The sequence below is a fragment of the Seriola aureovittata genome, chromosome 1 (genome assembly GCF_021018895.1).
Source record: "Seriola aureovittata isolate HTS-2021-v1 ecotype China chromosome 1, ASM2101889v1, whole genome shotgun sequence".
NCBI classification, from domain to species: domain Eukaryota; kingdom Metazoa; phylum Chordata; class Actinopteri; order Carangiformes; family Carangidae; genus Seriola; species Seriola aureovittata.
The window spans coordinates 23713113-23732611 of record NC_079364.1 but is presented as its reverse complement, the minus strand read 5'-3'; the positions used below and the strand labels follow the sequence as shown (position 1 = coordinate 23732611).

Below are 19499 nucleotides of genomic sequence, written 5' to 3'. Positions count from 1 at the left end.
AGGGTGAGGCTGAAAAAAAAAAAAACACAGCATGCATGCTCAGCAAAAACCTTCCCTTGACAAATCACTATTTAAAAAAAACAAAAAAAACACTGTTCACCTTACAGCTGTGCATCAGTATGTCCCTGCATTGTGTTTTATATGCTGCTCCTAATCAGTGCAGTTCATATCAGATTTCACAGTGGACAAGCATGACTCATTTTAAGAGCTGGCTTGAGTCCTACAGTATATTTTCCAGACTCACGAATGTAACTTTGTCCACAGCCGGGACAGTAATGTGATAATAGACAAGCTGCTGCATCATGTTGGTCTATTGATTGAATGGTACATAGCTGTTAAATGCTGTTGGTCTGCAGCATACATTGCAATACATGTATAGCTTTCTCTGCATCATGTCTTTATACTCCGATAGTGTAACCTTTGGAGGAACTAATCTTTGCTGTTGTGCGTGCCTAGTGGTCATAAGGAACCAGTTAAATGAAAGAAAACAAACGTAAAAGGTTCATTTTTAACATGAAAGTCATTATATCAGCTCATGATTCTATAGGCTATCTTGACATGAGCTGTGTGTTTCGGCTCACAAAAGCAGTGATAATACAGCAACATAGTTGGCAGCAGAAGCAGGCTACATGCTTTGTATTGGGAAATTATGTAAGACACAGAGGCACTTCTTCAGGTCAGCCACAGCCACCTTCTCAACAGCCTTTATATTCTTTGCATAAAGATCACATCATCTCTCAGCTTAAATGGTTCACAGCCACCTAAGCGAGTCTTTAGAAGGCTTTGCAGCTGTGCACAAGGAGGCCGTCCATTAAGAGTTAATGGATTCACTTTCACAAAAGGACCTTAAAGCCACAGTTCTCAGTGCTGTGGCTTGGTGGTAAAAATAGAAACGAGGGAGAATGGACGGATGCTATTTACAGTCCTCCAAATATCTGTCGCAGAAACTAGGCACCTATAGTAGACCTACTTTTCCCTAAACGCGAGGGAGTGATGGCATGAATTCCCTCTGCTTCCCAGATCGTCTCTTGCACTTATAATTATTATTCTCCCCACGTCACTCCCTGAACTCTGTAATATCACAGGAAAATCTAGGATTGCATAAGAAGCCATGCACCGATTACCCTTAATCTGAACTGTGAGAGAGAAATGAAATGGCTTTTGGATGCATGCAAATGTGAGTAAATGTCAGAATATTACCTTCAGTGTTAAACTAACTGTAGCTTAATACAGCTGTGGTCAAACCTGTAATAAAAGTAGGGTCTATTTACTGGAAATGAAATGCATCTATATATTAGCTATGAATTTAGGATCTCTGCATACAGTATACAACAGATATCAATGCACTGATATCTCACTGAACCCTGACTGCATATATACTGTATATATATATATACACACAAATATATACACAGTCTATATGTGTACATTTACAATATTCGTGGGGTCCAAAAACCGGAAGCCCACTATACTTTGTTTGGAACCAAAATACTGGACGCCAGATGTTTAAATGGCTGTTTGAAGGTTAAGACTTGGTTTTAGGTTAGGGGGTTAGGCATCCATTTGTGATGGTTAAGGTTACTGTAAGGAGCTAAGGAGTGCATAATGTTAGCAATGGGTACCTATGAATATAGTACAACAAGGGTGTGTGTGTGTGTGTGTGTGTGTGTGTGTGTGTGTGTGTGTGTGTGTGTGTGTGTCTGTGTGTGTGTGTATGTGTGTTTCTGTGGTGTGAACTGGGCCTCAGTGAGTGGGAGCTAACACAGAGCAGAGACCACAGGAAATGCTTGGAATGCCTTTGCTTGGACATTATCATACAATAGAGGGATTATTGGATATTTGATTTTTTCCAGCTAGCAAGTTGAGAGAGCGCCTCACTGTGTGTGCACACACTTTAAGCACCTCTGAGACATTAAAAAAGAAGAAAGAAAGGAATTCGAGGGATAATATTTTGTTATATAATTCCTATGGCATTTAAGTTTTCTTTTTTTATCTCCTCACAAGCTGAAGATGTAGGCTGATTTTGTGATTTCTTGTAGTATCATCTACATTTCAATAACTATGCACTGTGCTTTGCATATTAGTATTAATCAAAAAAGTGTGGTAATTAATTACACTAGAGTTGTTGAGACTCAAATAGTGTTGAGCATTCTCCATTTCAAATACTTGCTAAATTAAATCCTTAAGGTAGGACAGTGGTGGAGTGAGGTTTTTCACAACCTTCCCATCCTATCATCAAAATACATGTCTTATTAAGTCTTGCACAGTGGGTGTCTGATTATCCCACAGAAAAGACGAAGTGAACATTAAGCATTAAAATTATAAGTATGCGGAGTAATTCTCATTCTCATTTTTATTGTATTTTTTTGAAAGGCGATTAGATGATGTCAGTGACGTTGATTTGTCAACACGAGGCCTTGACATGTGGGTATAGCAGCTTCTGAAAAGAAAGGCAATGATTACTTTGTTAACAAAAACTGAAATAGACTGGGCCATTTGCATACTAAAGCACCGACTTGTCGGGGTTGCTCACGGAAGCTATTGAGGTTCTTTAAAAAATTGGAGAAAAAAAAAATCCACTTTCATTTCATGAATGTCTGCTGATTTGTGTGCCCCTCTGGGTGATGTGATTCAACAGAATTTGATAACAGGACATGCTGTAGCAGAAGAGGACAGCCTGGAACACCCGACAGCATGTTGCTGCTGACATTTATTTAAACCACATCAAATTGTTTTTATTGTGATTACTGCACAGTGAACTTTTGAAATTAAACTCGCAAATGAACATGCTTTGCAGCTCTGAATGTCTGACAACCAAATGTCTTATGCACTCTATCTGGATACTTGCAGAGAAGAAACATCTGGTGCTCGAACACTGAACATCAGATAAGGACATAAGGAAGTTAATTTTGTATTTAGGTTTGCAATAAGCAAAGTTAGGCAAAAAAGTAAGGCCCACACTTACTATGGCATTAGTGGAAATGTGGCATAATAGGGAAGCAGTTTTCTCTATGAACAGATGCAGAAGTCCAACACATGTGAGACAGAAGTGCTTGGAATTTACAGTATTTCAAACACACACTGGGCAAGACTTTAGTCTGTGCTTGTGTGTGTTGACAATACTTCATCAGCATCCAGAGCAGGTTAGTCTTGCTTGACATACTCTGCTCCCTAACCCCCTTTGACTAAACAAACTGCACACTGACAGCCCCAGGCTACCCATAGACTGTACGTAAATATTCACAACTAATTCCATGAAGGTACAAGCCCCAATTTTGCTCCCAGCAACAACGCACATTGCCTGTTTTAAAACACATTTGACAACACATTCTATTTGCCCAACAGTGACAGTTAATTCAGTTGCATCTACACTATAGTACACTAGTTGGCAATACATGAGATAACCTTGCAAAAAAAAAAAAAAAAAGATGTCACAACAACGACAGTTTTCTTTCTGTTTTCTCTGGTTAAAGCTCCGTAAAGGTTTGACTGTGTGGTCAGTGACTGAATCAGATTTGTTGGTGTCTAACTCTGGCCTTCTTGTCGAGATGCGTGAAACTACAGTGTAGTAGAGGCTTTATCGCAGTCATTCTCAAAATCCTCTGTGGCAACATATCGCTCGGGCGTCCTCACACAAGTCAAGTCACTTTCCCTCAACGCGATGTTTACAATTATGCCATGGTCAAATCTGCTTTCTTACCGTTTTGAGCCGAGATGAAAGGCAGCATCAAGTTCCCTAAAAGGGCCACCGCCAGCAGCATCACTGCGTTAGGATGCATTGTTGGGTCTCTCGGTGAGAGTACCAGGGTCTCGGTCGGACGAATGTGGGAGGAGAGCTCGTGTATTGATCACAGGATCTAGAGAGATGGGCCCAGCATAGCACCGGGTGCTTTAAAAATAGGCAGCCGAGGATTATTTGAAAAAAAAAATGTCTCCCAGATTCAAAGACCTTAAAAGGACAGCGACGGGTGAAGGGTCCGGGGACGAGGCCAGCGGCTCAGGGATGCCGATGTGCAGCCATAGGCGGTGAAGAAGCCTCGTCGGATTGCGGAGGAGAGGTCTTTGGATGTCAGGGAGATTGTCCACAGTGTAGTTGTGAAGATTCAAAGATGCGCAGACCGATGCGCATTTGCGCTCTCACGCTCACGGTTCGGTGATTAAAATGAAAGTGGCGCACAAATTATTCCCGAAGGGAAGTGATGTAGCCGAAACATAAGTCTGTTATCAGCACCGGTCTATTTTTAATACCACAAAAAAAGAGAGGAACAGATGCTGGTAGGACACCAACGGCAGCAACGACAAGCTGCGCGTGCCCTATGCGCTCATGACCGTGGATAAACACACATGTACACAAAGAGACACGCTGACACACACACACACACACACACACACACACACACACACACACACACGCACACACGCACACTTATCACGGATGTAATGTTGTTTGTGAACTCAGGCAGTTACAATGTAGCTGCCCAGCCTTCATTTCCTTATCTGCAGATAAGCTTCAATTTTTTATCTATTTTTTTATGAGATGACAAGTCCACATTTCCATCTCCTGCCATTTGGAGGAAGGTGTTTCTGCTCATTCACTATTTCCTGACTCCAGGAATAACCTAGCTGTATAATTTCATAACCCTGTTCAACAGCTCTTTCAGCAATACTAATACAACCTATAGATTGCCAGCTGGTTTACACCAGTATACAACTATGCAGAGCAAGTGACAGATGTCTTTAAAATTAAGACATGAGTGGTTGCAATTAAGAAAAAAATGCAAGGGTTAATATGCAAATGAACTGAAGGCAATCCTGCCAGAGTTTTCACCAGTCACATCCTGCGTCTCCAAGCCTGTTTCACAGTGCCTCAATACTCGCTCTTGTCAGGTTTTACTGTGAGGAGATTATGGTGATGCTCTTGAGCTCACTGAGGTCATTTATAAATTATGTCATCACATCAGTGGCCTGGGTGTTCTCAAGCTGTATGTACCACATCCCCTTCAAAGTTCAACATGGCCTCCTGTAATCCGCTCTATCTTTTATCTGTGCTGCTGCATGGGCGCCCTCATGTGGCCAGTTGAGGTAAACTGGCAAGAGTCTGAATGCATCTCTTTTTTTTTTATTTCACACAATTCAAAAAAAGAAGGAAAAACACCTGAGCACATGATACATTTCAAAATAGACGAGCAGTTTTAAGAGGTAAATTATGTGACATTTCTTTCACTAAATATCTTCTACCTGTAACAGTTCCTGCTTTTATTTAGTTGTAGTGTAAATTTGGGCCTGTAACTTGATTATTCAATGTAAAGGCTTACCCTTTGATATGTGCGAACACCTCCATGCATTTGTTTTTTGCTGAACTACTGCAGAGGGCCAGTCTGTGCTAAACTGCAGAACAAACTTCCCTCCACTTTACAGCCCTCCCTCCAGTTTGTCCATGGGAGACCACATTTAAAATGTAACCCCACCTGAAACCTCACACAGACCAATCAGCCAGAGAAATGTCAGAGCAGACGGCACACCCTCCTTTGTTCAAAACCAATCAGAGTGGAAGTGTGGCATTTTGCCCGAGGGGAAAACTTACCCCTGGATGAGTTAATTACGCATCACTTAGCTGTTGCCAATGTGTTCACAACGGTGGACCCTCTTTTGGGCTTTTTACAACGATTGTCTTCATTTTTCGGTCAATCTAGTATGGAAAGTAGACAACAATGGCTTACCAGGCTGAAAAATGAACTTAGCAACAGTCCTCTGGTATCAAATGTGGCTTTTGGCTTTATCCTCATGGGACTAGAGAAACTGGTGGAGCTGGAGTTTGAGTGTCCTTGCAACCCTACATGGAACGGAGTGTTTTCATCAGCATTCTTCATCATTCCTGCCGTCATGGCCTTCACCTTGATGCTAATCATTCAAGGATGCAGATGTGATACGTGGTGCAGGAAAACTGTTTCCCTCTCCAGTTTCGTTCCTGCTATCGTGTGGCTGATTTTGTTGTTCCTCGATGGCCAATACTTTGCTTGTGCTATGACAGACTGGGAGGGTAGATTTGTACTTGTTGACAAGGCAGCTCCGCAGAAGTGGTGTGAGCCAATTAGTGAGGGAGATGTCACCCCACAAGAACTAATGCTCCGCTCGCAGCAGCTGTTTGTTTTTTCTCAGGTGAGTTTAATATTTTTCTAGTTTACAGAGGATTATGTGGGATGAGAGGAGTGGAAACACCTCCACCTCAGACTGTGCACTGTAGAGTATATATCCAAAATGCCAAACGAATTCCCTTTGAAAAGAATTAATATAGCTTTGTTAGTAGTCATTGTTAACCAAAAATACACGTCCTCTGTTGATATCTACTAAACCAAGTGTTGCTTCACTCTTTTGCACCCCAGGTTATAGGCATAGTCCTCCTCATTTTCATCTGTGTGGGTCTCGTAGTGTATGTAATCAGAGAAAGCTGCCAGCAAGAGGTGGAGATGCAGGATGCAGATGTAGCTGAGCTCACTGTGCTCAGGATGAGCTCTCTACGGACCAGGCCATCATGAGAGGACTTACACCGCCCACCACACCTGCCCTGCTGGCATGGACACTTTGTAAATACCCTGAAAAGACTTAACTATGACTTTTCATGACTATTGTCATTAAGTGTAGTTTAAAAGTATTTTCCCCTATAAAAATTGGACAGTGATGGTCAATGATGCTGGTATTAGGCTGCGTAAATACAGATCTAACTGAAAACAGTGATTCTGTTATTTTCTCTGTATGTACCCGGTGCTGTACCTGTGCTCGTCTGACGCTTCAGTGCAACAAGTTATTAGGTTTTATCTGTCTTAAAGGAATAGTGTCAAATGGGAAATACACTGATGTTACTCTCACGTCCAGTAAATATGAAGCTAATGCCAGCAGTTAGCTTAGCTTAGCATAAAAAGTGGAAATAGTTGGAAACATCTAGCCTGGCTGTGTTGAAAAGTAACAGAATTCATCTTACAGCACCTCTTAAGGTCACTGATTCATTTGTTGTGTTTCGTGTTTTTTGATCTATGCAAACACCCAAGTGTAAAAATGATAATTCTGCATATTATGGGAGTTATGTGCTGGACTATTCCTCGACTGAAATAGCGTTGTGTATAATCCCCCTTAAATGGTTTTCTTCTTTTTCCAGTCTTTATGCAGAGCTAAGCTATCAGGCTGCTGATTCCAGCTTCATATTTAGCATACAGACATGACAGTGGTATTGATCTTCTCATCAAACTCACAGCAAGAAGGTGAATAAGGGAATCTCCCAAAATTACTATTCTTTTAAAGGAGTTATTTTGTATGTTTGCTATTGCTGCATAGCCAGCGTTAGCATTAACAGCGGTTCACTTACCAGTCTTGGCAAGAGTTTCAGCCATACTTACTTTCACAAGACAATAGATTATAATACACTCTGAGCAGTGCTACTTCTTCAGGGAAGCCTGGGAGCTACAGTGACTTGGTATTGGAAAGTGACAAGACAGTCTGACTGGGCCGAGACTAGCTGGCTAGCATGCTAACTTCAGTAAAAGTGATTGCCACATTTTATGAATATTTAGTGGAGATGAATCATCAGTAGCTCTGAGATACTCAATCAATACTACTCCCTTATTTTCAACTTTTTATCCTTTGAAAATTGAATTTCTTTTTTTTAACCTGGAAATTGTTTCATGCCTTTTGTTTTAGTTATATATATTGAGACAAGTGGAATCCACCAGGCAGCTAATATTGATTTGACTAATATTAGTTGATTTGTACTGTTGTCTGAGGTGTGCGTGCCAAAAATGAAAAAGTGAAATTTCACTTTAAATATTTTTTGTTTTTTCTTGTGGGTAGCAAATGATTCCAGACATGTGTAGGGTCAGACCCCCCATCGTGTCTAATCCTACCTAACAGTGATGATTCAGACTGAATTGATATTCCTAATGATTTACCTGTGTGACAGCTAGAGATGTAAAACCATGTATATGTTTTGTATCATGGCTGCAACAAGACAAAAGTAGGATGTAGACACAAAATCTATTACAATATTTGCAGCATGTTTTTTTTTAAATTGTTTTGTAATAAAAGAATTTATTTATTTAAGTAACAACCCTCAGGGATTTTGTACAGTCATGTCATAATAGCATGTTAGTTTCCACAATGCTTACAAATCTACAGTCTTGGGAATTTCAGTGAGATTAAATCAGATGTGAAACTAGGTTTTACTGTAACATCCCTCTAGCAAGTGAATTTTGCAATTACCAATACACTATTGAACAAAACATAATCATTTCAATTTTGCTGTTTTGACATTCACAGCAAACTATGGTAACATTGGGAATATCCTTTCTACCTTTAGTGCGCTTATAGTAAATGCCAGATTCAATACCTTAACACAGCCCTTTGCTAAAAAAAAAAGAAGTCAGTAGAATAAACTTATGTTTCAAAAAGTATGATACAGAGGAAGACGTCTGTGGTTTTCTCAGGTGAGCAGCACCTTTGTGTCTGAGGATGTCCCCTGTCCACAGTCTCTTGTGGATTTATTGGCTGGTCTCTGCAGCCTGGACATTCTCTGCAGGTCAGCCAAAGCCGACGCTTACAGCAGTAGTTTAGTTCCGACTTGTATTCCTTGTTATTTACAACATTGCCCGGTTAAGCCCATTAAGTGTAGAAATTGGGGCAGACCCTGCATGTTCATCCTGTGGGAGGGCTTATTCAATACTTCCTGTATGGCCCTGAGGAAGTTGTTGTCTTTATCCTCTCCACTCCGCACACTTTTAGACACAGCAGGGTGTCATATTCATCAGCAAACAAATGTACATCCACAACTGGGACTCAACAGACTATGAAACTACTTTCTTTCCTTTCGTGAGAAATTAACTTTTCTATTTTTTTATGACCTTGATGGTAAATTGTTCTTGCCCAGAGTAGCTTGTCTATCACTCTCATTACATTTGGAATTTGGCAAATGCTTCAGCTATCTCACTTTTATGGTAATAGTAAATTTCACCTACTAAAGTCTCCAGAGACATATCCATGTCCATGTATTAAGGGACAGCTTCAGGGACTATGGGACAGGGAGACTTAAGCACAATGGCAACTTCTGTCTGACCCCACTAAGATTGCTGCTTTTTCTCAGATGTAATATATTAAAGATGCATAATGAGGTAATAATATACCCACAATCCATAGTGGTTAGGTAAAGATCAGCTTCCTTACTGTCCTCTACTCTATAGATGAAGTTGACTCTAAATGTGTTCTATTTTTTATGCTTTTGTGAAATGTTGCAGTAAATATCCCGCCTGTGAACGTGTGCAAAAATCATTACCCAATTGTTTTTCATCCATTAAAATCAAGATAGTTCTTGCAGTAATATCAATCGTCATGAGAGGACTGTCGAAGAGGCATGAGAAATAAATTTTACATTTTTTTCAGTAGTGTTAATACCATTCCAGACCAAAGCCAGGAGAAATGAGACTATTTACTAAATTAGTTAAGAGTATTCAAAACCACTTGAACATTTTGTGTCGTTGTGGAAAAAAAGAATTATAGAATTTCAGTATTCATCATCTGAGGCACTGTAATATTTATGTTGATCAAACATTTCAATTTGTTTTTCATCTAGAATGAAATCTCCACCTTCTCCTTAACATTGAAATTAATGTAATTTTATGTGTTAAATATATTTATGTGCATAAAATAGTTGGGATTTCAAAAAAGAGTCCAGAAAGCAAAACCCTACAGGTAAAAGACACACATCAAGGCTTATATATAGCCATGTTTTATAATGGCCCAGTATAACCTTGGCGTGTCATTCTAATCTTTGTGTGTGAAATTGGATGTGTTTAAATCCATGCTAGGTTACACTCGGCTTAGAGGAGATAAGAACCTGAATCGTTGATACTGTGCAATGCTGAGGAAAGAATGTAGTTATTTAAAAACAAAAATGAAAACTATATTGTGCCAGAGCTTAAGAGTGAATTTGAAAAGTTTTTATATATGCAAAGGTGCTTTGAACTGTGTTAATGAAATAGGACAAGCTCACGAACAAGCAAGAAGCAAACAAGCAACTTATTTTGAAATTTTAAGAAAGGCTTTTATTTTGTTCCTGCTAAATCAGCAATGCAACTGTACATTTTGTTACCTGCTATACCAGTGGTTAAAAATCTCAACATTTGGATGCTGATCTGAAGTTACAGATATCAAGGGGTCACATATTCAAAGTGTTTTGAATGTGGATGTGAATAGAATTTTAAAAAATGTACTACATGTACATGTACATTACATGTTAAAGGTTACCCAGAGTACTGGGTATGTAAAATAAAACTTCTCTGAGAATATAGTGAGTCAAATATAATCAGCCTTAAACATATGTCTTTTTCCTTGTGGATAAAATAAATAATCTAAAACAATGAATGATTTGGATATATTGTCCTTTTTTTTTTACTAGAATCAGACCAACGTATAACTCTTGCAACTTATTTGAAATATATTTCTATTTTCTCCATCAAATCCCTAAGCTACCAATTTCACATTTCACATATTTAAAGGACATGAAATAAGCATTTGTGGTTTAAATTTCAGCTTGGTTGCCACTTAAAATATTTTTAATCACATTTCCTTTTTGTTCTCATACAGAGTTTACAGCATAAACACCTTATTAAGGCAACAAAGGTGACCAGAATGATCAACACAAGTCCAGCTAAGAGTAGCATCACATCTACAGAGTGATAGGAGTACCAGGGCAGTCTGTAGGACTCTGTTCTCAGGTGAGCTGCACCTTTGTGTCTCATGACAAACTCTATCCAGAAGAGGGCGGTGTCTAGCGGTTTCATTGGCTGATCTCTGTGCAGCCTGGAGAGTCTCTGCATGTTCATCCTGTAGGAGGGCTCAGTCAGGACTTCCTGAACACCCTGAAAGAAGATGTCTTCATTCACAGTAAAAATGTCAAGTATCTTCCCTGCTCCTCTTACTTCAATTCTAAATATATTATCACGTTGATCAAAAATCAAAGGAAGTCCTAGTATAGGAACTCCATGGTAGATAGCCTCTTGAACTCCATTTGTTCCTCCATGAGCCACAAATAGTTTTATCTTAGGATGTCCTAGGAGGTCATTCTGTGGCATCCAGTCAACCAGTAAAGTGTTGTTGCCCACAGTGGCCGGTCTGTCACCTTTATACCTCCAGATGACCTTCTGAGGTAATTTAGCGAAAGCTGCAGCAATTTCATTGGCTAAGTCATGGGGAAGCTCTCCGATCAAAGTCCCCAGAGACATGATGATGACTCCGTGTTCTCCAGAGCTCTGCACAAACTCCTCCAGGTGTTGAGGCAAAGGTTTTGCGGGTTTACACTGGAACCCTCCCATATAGACAACATTAGGCATGGTGGGACGAGGGAACTCAAACACAAAGTCCACTCTCATCAGCCACAGGTCTGCTGCTTGAAACAGGGAGCGGTAGTCTGCATCTGGACCTAAATATTTTTCAAGTAAGCCAGCATAATTTGGTAAGACATAATGCACAATTTGATATTCTGTAAAAACAAAAATGATGGTGTTAAAAATTCTCTCGAGAAAGCTCATTTTATCTGATAGCTCAGTCCCTGTCATGGGAACATAAGAAAGAGGAGAAGGTGCAATTGAAAAATGGCCTTCGCAGTGACTAGTCCATCTGACATTGAACACAAGAGGTAACTTGAGATAGTGGGCAAGTATAACACCCCCTGGTATAGCAGGATCTGTGAGGACAAGGTCATATTTGGCCTCTTTTAATGACTGTATCAGATCTTTGCTTTCAAAAAGCAGTTCAAGCATTTTGCATGTTTTCTCATACATCTCAGAGGCCTTTTGTGATTGTTCTATTTCCAGTTTAAAACGTGTCCAGGCAGACTTCCCTTCCCTCTGGATTTCCAACAACCGGGCCACAAACTTAGTCATAAAGTCCTCATCAAATCCAGACTCAATATCGAGTGTAACTGAGGTATAGAACAGCGAGGTTTCCTTGATGTACCAGCTGTCTGATGATCGCACAACAGAAACCTGGTGGCCCCTTGAGTGTAGTTCCTCTATGATGACTTTCATGTTCACCCAGTGGCTCCCGTCCGCTGGAAAAACAAGTACTTTCCCACCATAAACCACAGTTGGACAGAGGAAGCAGAGCATGATCCAGACCCAGGACCAATTCATTTTTATTCTTATGGAAGAAAACATATTATATCTTAGATTATATTTTATCAAATGCATTCTTTTCAATACAAGTAATGTTTTTTATAGAAACAGCTTTTGTCAGTAATTTGTCAATAAAAATCCCACTATATACCCTCCATCTAGTCTATCTATATCTATTTTTTTGCTTATAATTAAATGAAATATACAATAACTTTTTAACTGTACCTGTGGGAATCAAAACCATTGGAGCAAGAAGAAAATATATTGCACGTTTTCAGTTAAAAATTAACTTCTGGAAAATACATTAATGTAATTTCAAATCTCAAACTGAAATCACTCATTTCTATTGGAAAAAGACTAAAACATGCTAATATTACCTTTTTTGGCAGTCAGCGTAATTTGTTTTTGGTCTTTCTCCTTTGGCAGAGAGCAGAACATGTGCTAGTCTGTCCAAGGTCCAGTCTGAGCAGGACCTTTGTACTGCAATTTCATGCTCTTAAAGGTGATAAGAAAGTACAAAGTGGAGTAAAGGTGTTCCATTGTGTCTAACTCTTATGCAAATATCAGTGACAAAACCAAATGACTGGAAAACAGCAACATTGAAAATTGCAGGATTATTTCCCTGTGTTACAAGTGTTTAGTTTCATAAAAGGTTGAGGTTGTAGCAACATTGCACTTTGCTAGTTTTATTGCATTTTTGTAATTAATTCTCCCTCAAAAGCTAATGCTACATGCCGTAATGATCTGAGCAGCTTGTGTTGTCATATGGCCTGCACTGCTCGTCTTTGTGCTCTGCTGTCTTCCAAAATGAGACAGTTTTTTTTCCAAGTAGCTGACATTTTACTTCAACAGCCTAGAAAACAACTTTAAATGACTGAACAGCATAACCTGGTGGCTGGTGAAGGGATCAGCAAATGTGCATTTAGATCCATTTTTAATGCATCTATTTCAACAAACCTACAAATGTACATGATTTTTCTTCAGTCTTACAGACAACACTTTTTTAATATCTTGTTCTCTGTTCAGGATATTTGCATACAGAAAAATGGAGAATAGAAGAGTTGTATATTTGCCAATATTCTAGTCATATGTTGCATTTGCTGTGAGTATTCAGACTTTCATTTGGTTAGAGTGAAAATTAAGGATGCAGACTGATAAATCAAATGACTCTGCTTTAGACAAAGTAAACAAACAGACTTTATTCAGCAAGTTAGCAGTCAGAACTGGCAGTTATGTTCATTCTTTGACACGCTTTTTTCCAGAAGACATTAACCAGTGTGAAATCAAACAATGCACCCTTCCCTGTTAGTCAGATTTCATTTTTGTTTTTAAACACAATCTGAAGCAAGACCACACTAACCCAACAAAAAATAGGAAAATAAGTAATGCAATTGTGAGCAGAAATAGTATAACATCTACAGAGTGATAGGAGTACCAGGGCAGTCTGTAGGACTCTGTTCTCAGGTGAGCTGCACCTTTGTGTCTCATAACAAACTCTATCCAGAAGAGGGCGGTGTCCAGCGGCTTCATTGGCTGATCTCTGTGCAGCCTGGAGAGTCTCTGCATGTTCATCCTGTAGGAGGGCTCAGTCAGGACTTCCTCTATGGCAGTCTGAAGTGCTGTCCTATCCAATACAGAAATATCCATAACCTTTGTGACTCCCTTTGCTCTCAGTCTGGAGAGGTTGTCGGCTTGATCAAACACAATGGGAATTCCTACAATTGGTACCCCATGATATATAGCCTCATAGATTCCATTTGTTCCTCCATGACTAACAAATAGTTTAATCTTAGGATGTCCTAGGAGGTCATTCTGTGGCATCCAGTCGACCAGTAAAGTGTTGTTGCCCACAGTGGCCGGTCTGTCACCTTTATACCTCCAGATGACCTTCTGAGGTAATTTAGCGAAAGCTGCAGCAATCTCATTGGCTAAGTCATGGGGAAGCTCTCCGATCAAAGTCCCCAGAGACATGATGATGACTCCGTGTTCTCCAGAGCTCTGCACAAACTCCTCCAGGTGTTGAGGCAGAGGTTTTGCAGGTTTACACTGGAACCCTCCCATATAGACAACATTAGGCATGGTGGGACGAGGGAACTCAAATACAAAGTCCACTCTCATCAGCCACAGGTCTGCTGCTTGAAACAGGGAGAAATAGTCCACACCTGGGCCAATGAAGTGGTTGGCCAATGCAGAATAATGTGGTCCAGCTACCTGTTTGTACAAATGCATCCTCATGATGTAAAAAATTATGTTTTTGACCCTCTCAAAGAAAGTCATCTGATCTGCTAATTCTGAAGGCGGAAGCGGGACATAAGAGAGTGGAGAAGGTGCAATAGCAAAATGGGCCTCACCATGAACAGTCCACCGAGCATTAAACACTAACGGCAATCCGAGGTAGTGAGCCAGCATTACTCCTCCTCCGTCAGCAGGGTCTGTCAAAACCGCCTCATACTTGCCGTCTTGAAAAGACTTCATTAACTCTTTGTTTTCAAGCATGTTCACAACCATTTCACACACTCTCTTGTGTAATTCAGAGAACTTGTCCTTTAATTCCATGTCTAAAGCGAAACGGGCCCACACAGACCCTTGGCTTCGCTTAATTTTAATAACTTCAGAGACAAAGAGACGATAAAAATCCTCATTTTCGGCACCAGCAATATTCACTGTGACGGTATTGTAATGTGGAGATGTTTCACTGATGTACCAGCTGTCTGCGGCCCGGATAACTGTCACAGCATGTCCCCTTGAATGCAGCTCCTCAACAAGCACCTTCATGTTCACCCAGTGGCTGCCGTCATGGGGAAACACCAGAACCTTCCCACCATGAGAAGCTGGAATAATGACGGCCAAAAGAGTAGCGATGGAAGCCAGTGACAAAATCATCTTCAAATATTCAAAAAAACAACAACGGTGGAGTCTGGAATGTAAATAGAAAAAAAAAAAAACCCACAAAAAGCAGATAGCCATTATTGAACAAATCTAGAAAATGTGTGCACAACAAAGGTTGACGGTATACCAGCCTATCCAAAACAGCGTACTATAATGATGTTCATTTTAAATGTCTCTGCTTGCTTACAAAAAAATTCCCCCTCTAACTACCGACAATGGGCCTCTCTGAGGAAATTAGAGTGCTGTTCCTTGCCAAGAGCTCTGGATGCATTGTGTGTTAAACTGTAATCTCCCTGAGCATGCATGTTTTTATGAATATTGCGTTCAGTCTGTTTAAGGAAATATTCAAGACCTTTCCTCTAAGAAAGCACATTATCACTGCATGTAAAACAAATACCATGCACCGATTTTCTTAGTGATCGAATGTCTAATCCTTCAACAATGAACACGAGTCAATAAAATCTTCATTCCACTGAGAAACATCAACTGACAAAAGATTGAAGCAAACGTTAACAAAGATAACTTACCTTTTTGTCTGTACCCGGAAAGAAAGTCTGTAAATGCTACAGTTTACAGAGAAAACCTTCCTTCCACTTATGTCAACAAACTCTTGGACACATATAGTAAACTCAGTGGAGAGTTGAGGTCGAAGCAGTGAGACGATAAAACACTTCCTGGTTTCTTTTGTCCCACCCTCATGACAGTTACATGAGATGTTTGTCTCTTTACAAGTGGTGCAATGGGCCAGAACTGCAGTGCAGTTTATTCTGGGAAATGCTGTGTGACATTGTGTATCAAAAGAGTAGAAAAAACACTTTTCTGTTTATTTATGCCGCAAGTTTTATGTCCACTGTTTCAGGCAACACTTTAACACCATTTTGAGTCTATGAGACAAGGAGACTATGAGACTGTAAAACCATTTCCTGATTTTTTTTTTTTTTTTTTTTTTTTAAACTCGCCTCACCCCTGACAACAGTTCGGTTGATGTGACAGCAATGAATAATTATTTTTAAATTCTCTTTAAGGGAAAGTTGACTGCAGTGAGGCAATCCTCTGAACTAATCTACAGGAAGTGTTTTGTTACCATGTTTATACTTCATTTAGACTTTCTACTAGAACTGAAGTAATTTTTAAACACAACATCAACAAGCTGTAAAAATATTAAGAATGAATAGAACTCACTCAGCTGAATCTTTGGTTGGGTTCTCGAAGGATGAATATAAGGTATAACAGAGTGCTGTCCCTGTTATCTACTACTATCTAAAAGTCACTGAGAGGATGCTACTGTGAGATTCAGTGCTGCAGCTCACCACTTAATGCTCCTTTTCAAATGTTCCACAAGACAATTCACAGTTCACACATTTGGCATAAACAAAGAGTGGGGCTCAACATGGCACATGCACATTCAAAAAGACCACCCACACACACAAAGCAGCAACACCTGAAGCTGATTGCACTGGCCTCCTATCTATATAATTTATTTCAAAGAAGGATGCTCCACCTAGTGGTTGGAGGGATAGACACACACACACACACACACACACACACACACACAAAATGAAACAATAAATGAAAAGCAACAACATATAAGTACAACTGAAAATGGCTCCAACCTTAAATTCATTCCTACAATTTTAGCTGTTCAGTGTTTGTCACAGCATACATTTAGTTAATACAATATGAATATCAAACAAATTAAATAACATACTACAAAATCTTGCCTTTACAAAACAATACCTTTGTTTAACTGTCAAAAAGCTGCATTACTGGGCAGTTAAATCTCAAAATTATAACAAAATATTGCAACATCCATTTTTGTACTGATATTATTGATATTTCTTTTTCTAAATGAGATGAATTTACAAAATGTATATCCCTTGAATGATTAGTCACGTTTCACTTTAGGTTTACACATTGCAGAGTATAAACACCTCATCAAGAGGAATAGAGTTAAAAGCATGAGCAGAGCAACTCCAGCCAGGAACAACACTACATCTACAGAGTGGTAGGAGTACCAGGGCAGTCTGTAGGACTCTGTTCTCAGGTGAGCTGCACCTTTGTGTCTCATGACAAACTCTATCCAGAAGAGGGCGGTGTCCATCGGCTTCACTGGCTGATCTCTGTGCAGCCTGGAGAGTCTCTGCATGTTCATCCTGTAGGAGGGCTCAGTCAGGACTTCCTCTATGGCATTCAGGAAGTTGTTGTCTTTGTCAACTGTATTAACGGTTAGAAGCTTAGCCCCTCCTCTCTCCTTCAGTCGCAGCAGGTTGTCGTACTGGTCAAAAAACAAAGGTAGACCCACGACTGGGACGCCGTGATAAATAGCTTCTTGGACTCCGTTTGTTCCCCCATGAGCCACAAATAATTTTATTTTAGGATGTCCGAGGAGGTCATTCTGTGGCATCCAGTCCACTAGTAAAGTGTTGTTGCCCAGAGTGGCCAGTCTGTCACCTTTATACCTCCAGATGACTTTCTGAGGTAATTTAGCGAAAGCTGCAGCGATCTCATTTGCCATGTCAGCAGGAAGTTCACTCACAAAAGTCCCCAGAGACATGATGATGACTCCGTGTTCTCCAGAACTCTGCACAAACTCCTCCAGGTGTTGAGGCAGAGGTTTCGCGGGTTTACACTGAAACCCTCCAATGTACACAACATTAGGCATGGTGGGACGAGGATACTCAAACACAAAGTCCACTCTCATCAGCCAAATGTCTGCATTAAGCATTAAGAGGTCAAAGTCATTATCAGGCCCAAGATATTTGTCACATATTTTCTGGTATATTAGCTTAACCACCAGGTGTTTATGTATCTGGGTTATTAGATGCAAAATCATGTTTTTAACTCTTTGAAAAAAGCTCATCTTATCAGTGTTGCCAGATCCTGTTATAGGAATGTATGATAAAGGTGAAGGAGCAACAGCAAGATGACCTTCTCCAGCTATCAGCCAGCGAACATTAAAAACCAAAGGAAGGTTCAGATATTTGGCCAAAATTATTCCACCTCCCCAGCAGGGGTCAGTGAGCACAAGGTCAAACTTGCTGTCCTTCAGGTTTCTCATCAACTCTTGGTCATCAAGCATTGCTGATACAAATGCACCCACGGTTTCATGAGCTTCAACAAACGTACCAAACATTCCGAAAGTCAGGTGGAGAAAATGTATCAAGGGAAGAGACCCCCTTTCATATTCAATGGTCTCAGTTATCATTTTTGTGATGAACTTCTGATCGAAGGCCTTCTCCACCTGAACTGTGATGGTGTTGTAATAAGAATTGTTATCCTTGATGTACCAGCTTTTGCTGCAACGCAGAATAGTAATAGTGTGTCCCCTTGAGTGCAGAGCTTGAAGCAAGATATCCATGTTTATCCAGTGGCTTCCTTCGATAGGGAAGACCAGGATGTTGCCAGCTTGACAGGCTGTGGGGATGAGGAAGAGCAGCAGCAAAGCACTGCAGCAATAGATCGGCCTCATCTGAAATGAAAACAACGGTTAACCAAGGAGAAAACTCCTCACTACTGTGGAAATGAACTGTGATCATTTCAACTCAACACAGAAGTTTAATACTTGCAGTTACAAGCTGTGCATGGCTCATTATAGCTGTTATTTCTTCCTTCCTTTCCTCTTCTTCTTTTTTCATCAGCTCAAGGTTTAAAACCAGTTTATCAGAGAATTTCATAACCATTACTCTTACTGAAGTCAACACCTTTGAAGCAAAAGAGCTGGAGTGTTTAGAGGAGTTGATGTCTGTAGTCGAGGTGTAGCCTATTGTGTCCGGTTGCTGCTTTAAATTCTGATTCGATCAATATTAAAAGCTCATATGTTTAACATCATTATTCTGTAAAAAGTACAGCAACACATACAGTACACTAGTATATCTACAGTCAAACTCTCTAAACACAATCTCACTTACTGTAGTCTTCTGTATGTTACTCCACTCAGTCACAGTGTTTTGTGCAGCGCCTGTCCTGAAAAGTGAATGCAACCCACAGGGGAGGAGCCAAACCACATGACAGGATGCATTCTTGTCCAGGCCTGGATAGTAAAGAGTAGTATGGAAGCCTATAGAAGACTAAATTCAAATGATAATGCATTTCACAATAGCTTTCTAATTTTCCACATATATATTTGTTATTTGAGTAAAACTGAAAATGCAATAAATAAAATAAAATAAAAAATAAAATTTGCATTTTCATTTTCACATACTTGTATGGGCATTCTAGGACCGTATTAAAATTTGAAATTCAAATTTGAAAATTAGAATGCAATATAAATAATTTAACCTAATTTTACAAATAGACAAGCAATATTCATCAATATACATCTATTGCATTTTCATTTTCATTTTCATTTCATACAAAAGAGCATGGTGACATATAAATAAAAATTCAATAGATGTTTTGAAAATTGCATTTAAATATTGTCCTTTGTAGACCGGGTTAATTGCATTTTAATTTTCA

General features: G+C 39.7%; 4 protein-coding genes across 6 annotated transcripts in view; all 4 read right to left on the bottom strand.

Annotated features, from left to right (window-relative positions):
• nptnb (neuroplastin b) overlaps nucleotides 1-4327 on the bottom strand; it is a 29746-nt gene extending 25419 nt beyond the window's left edge. For 2 of the 3 annotated variants that reach the window (XM_056371640.1, XM_056371658.1), the window contains exon 1: nucleotides 3701-4326. In XM_056371640.1, coding sequence (XP_056227615.1) covers nucleotides 3701-3779 — 79 coding nt within the window. In that variant the 5' untranslated portion in view covers nucleotides 3780-4326. Of the gene's footprint in view, nucleotides 1-3700 lie in introns of all 3 variants that reach the window. The other variant, XM_056371649.1, reaches the window with a different exon arrangement.
• A 2053-nt stretch (nucleotides 4328-6380) lies between these two features.
• LOC130180622 (UDP-glucuronosyltransferase 2A3-like) lies at nucleotides 6381-13188 on the bottom strand. Its single transcript, XM_056394302.1, has 2 exons — nucleotides 12533-13188; nucleotides 6381-12180 (listed from the first exon to the last, which is right to left on the bottom strand). The coding sequence occupies exon 2, from the start codon at nucleotides 12171-12173 to the stop codon at nucleotides 10596-10598; it is 1578 nt and encodes a 525-aa protein (XP_056250277.1). The 5' UTR covers nucleotides 12174-12180; nucleotides 12533-13188; the 3' UTR covers nucleotides 6381-10595.
• Nucleotides 13189-13339: 151 nt separating this feature from the next.
• LOC130180554 (UDP-glucuronosyltransferase 2A2-like) lies at nucleotides 13340-16351 on the bottom strand. Its single transcript, XM_056394177.1, has 2 exons — nucleotides 15572-16351; nucleotides 13340-15072 (listed from the first exon to the last, which is right to left on the bottom strand). Exon 2 carries the CDS (start codon nucleotides 15036-15038, stop codon nucleotides 13461-13463), a length of 1578 nt encoding a protein of 525 aa, XP_056250152.1. The 5' UTR covers nucleotides 15039-15072; nucleotides 15572-16351; the 3' UTR covers nucleotides 13340-13460.
• Nucleotides 16352-16506: 155 nt separating this feature from the next.
• LOC130180471 (UDP-glucuronosyltransferase 2C1-like) lies at nucleotides 16507-19011 on the bottom strand. The gene is made up of 2 exons (XM_056394054.1): nucleotides 18953-19011; nucleotides 16507-18513 (listed from the first exon to the last, which is right to left on the bottom strand). Exon 2 carries the CDS (start codon nucleotides 18511-18513, stop codon nucleotides 16930-16932), a length of 1584 nt encoding a protein of 527 aa, XP_056250029.1. The 5' UTR covers nucleotides 18953-19011; the 3' UTR covers nucleotides 16507-16929.
• Between the last annotated feature and the right edge of the window lie 488 nt (nucleotides 19012-19499).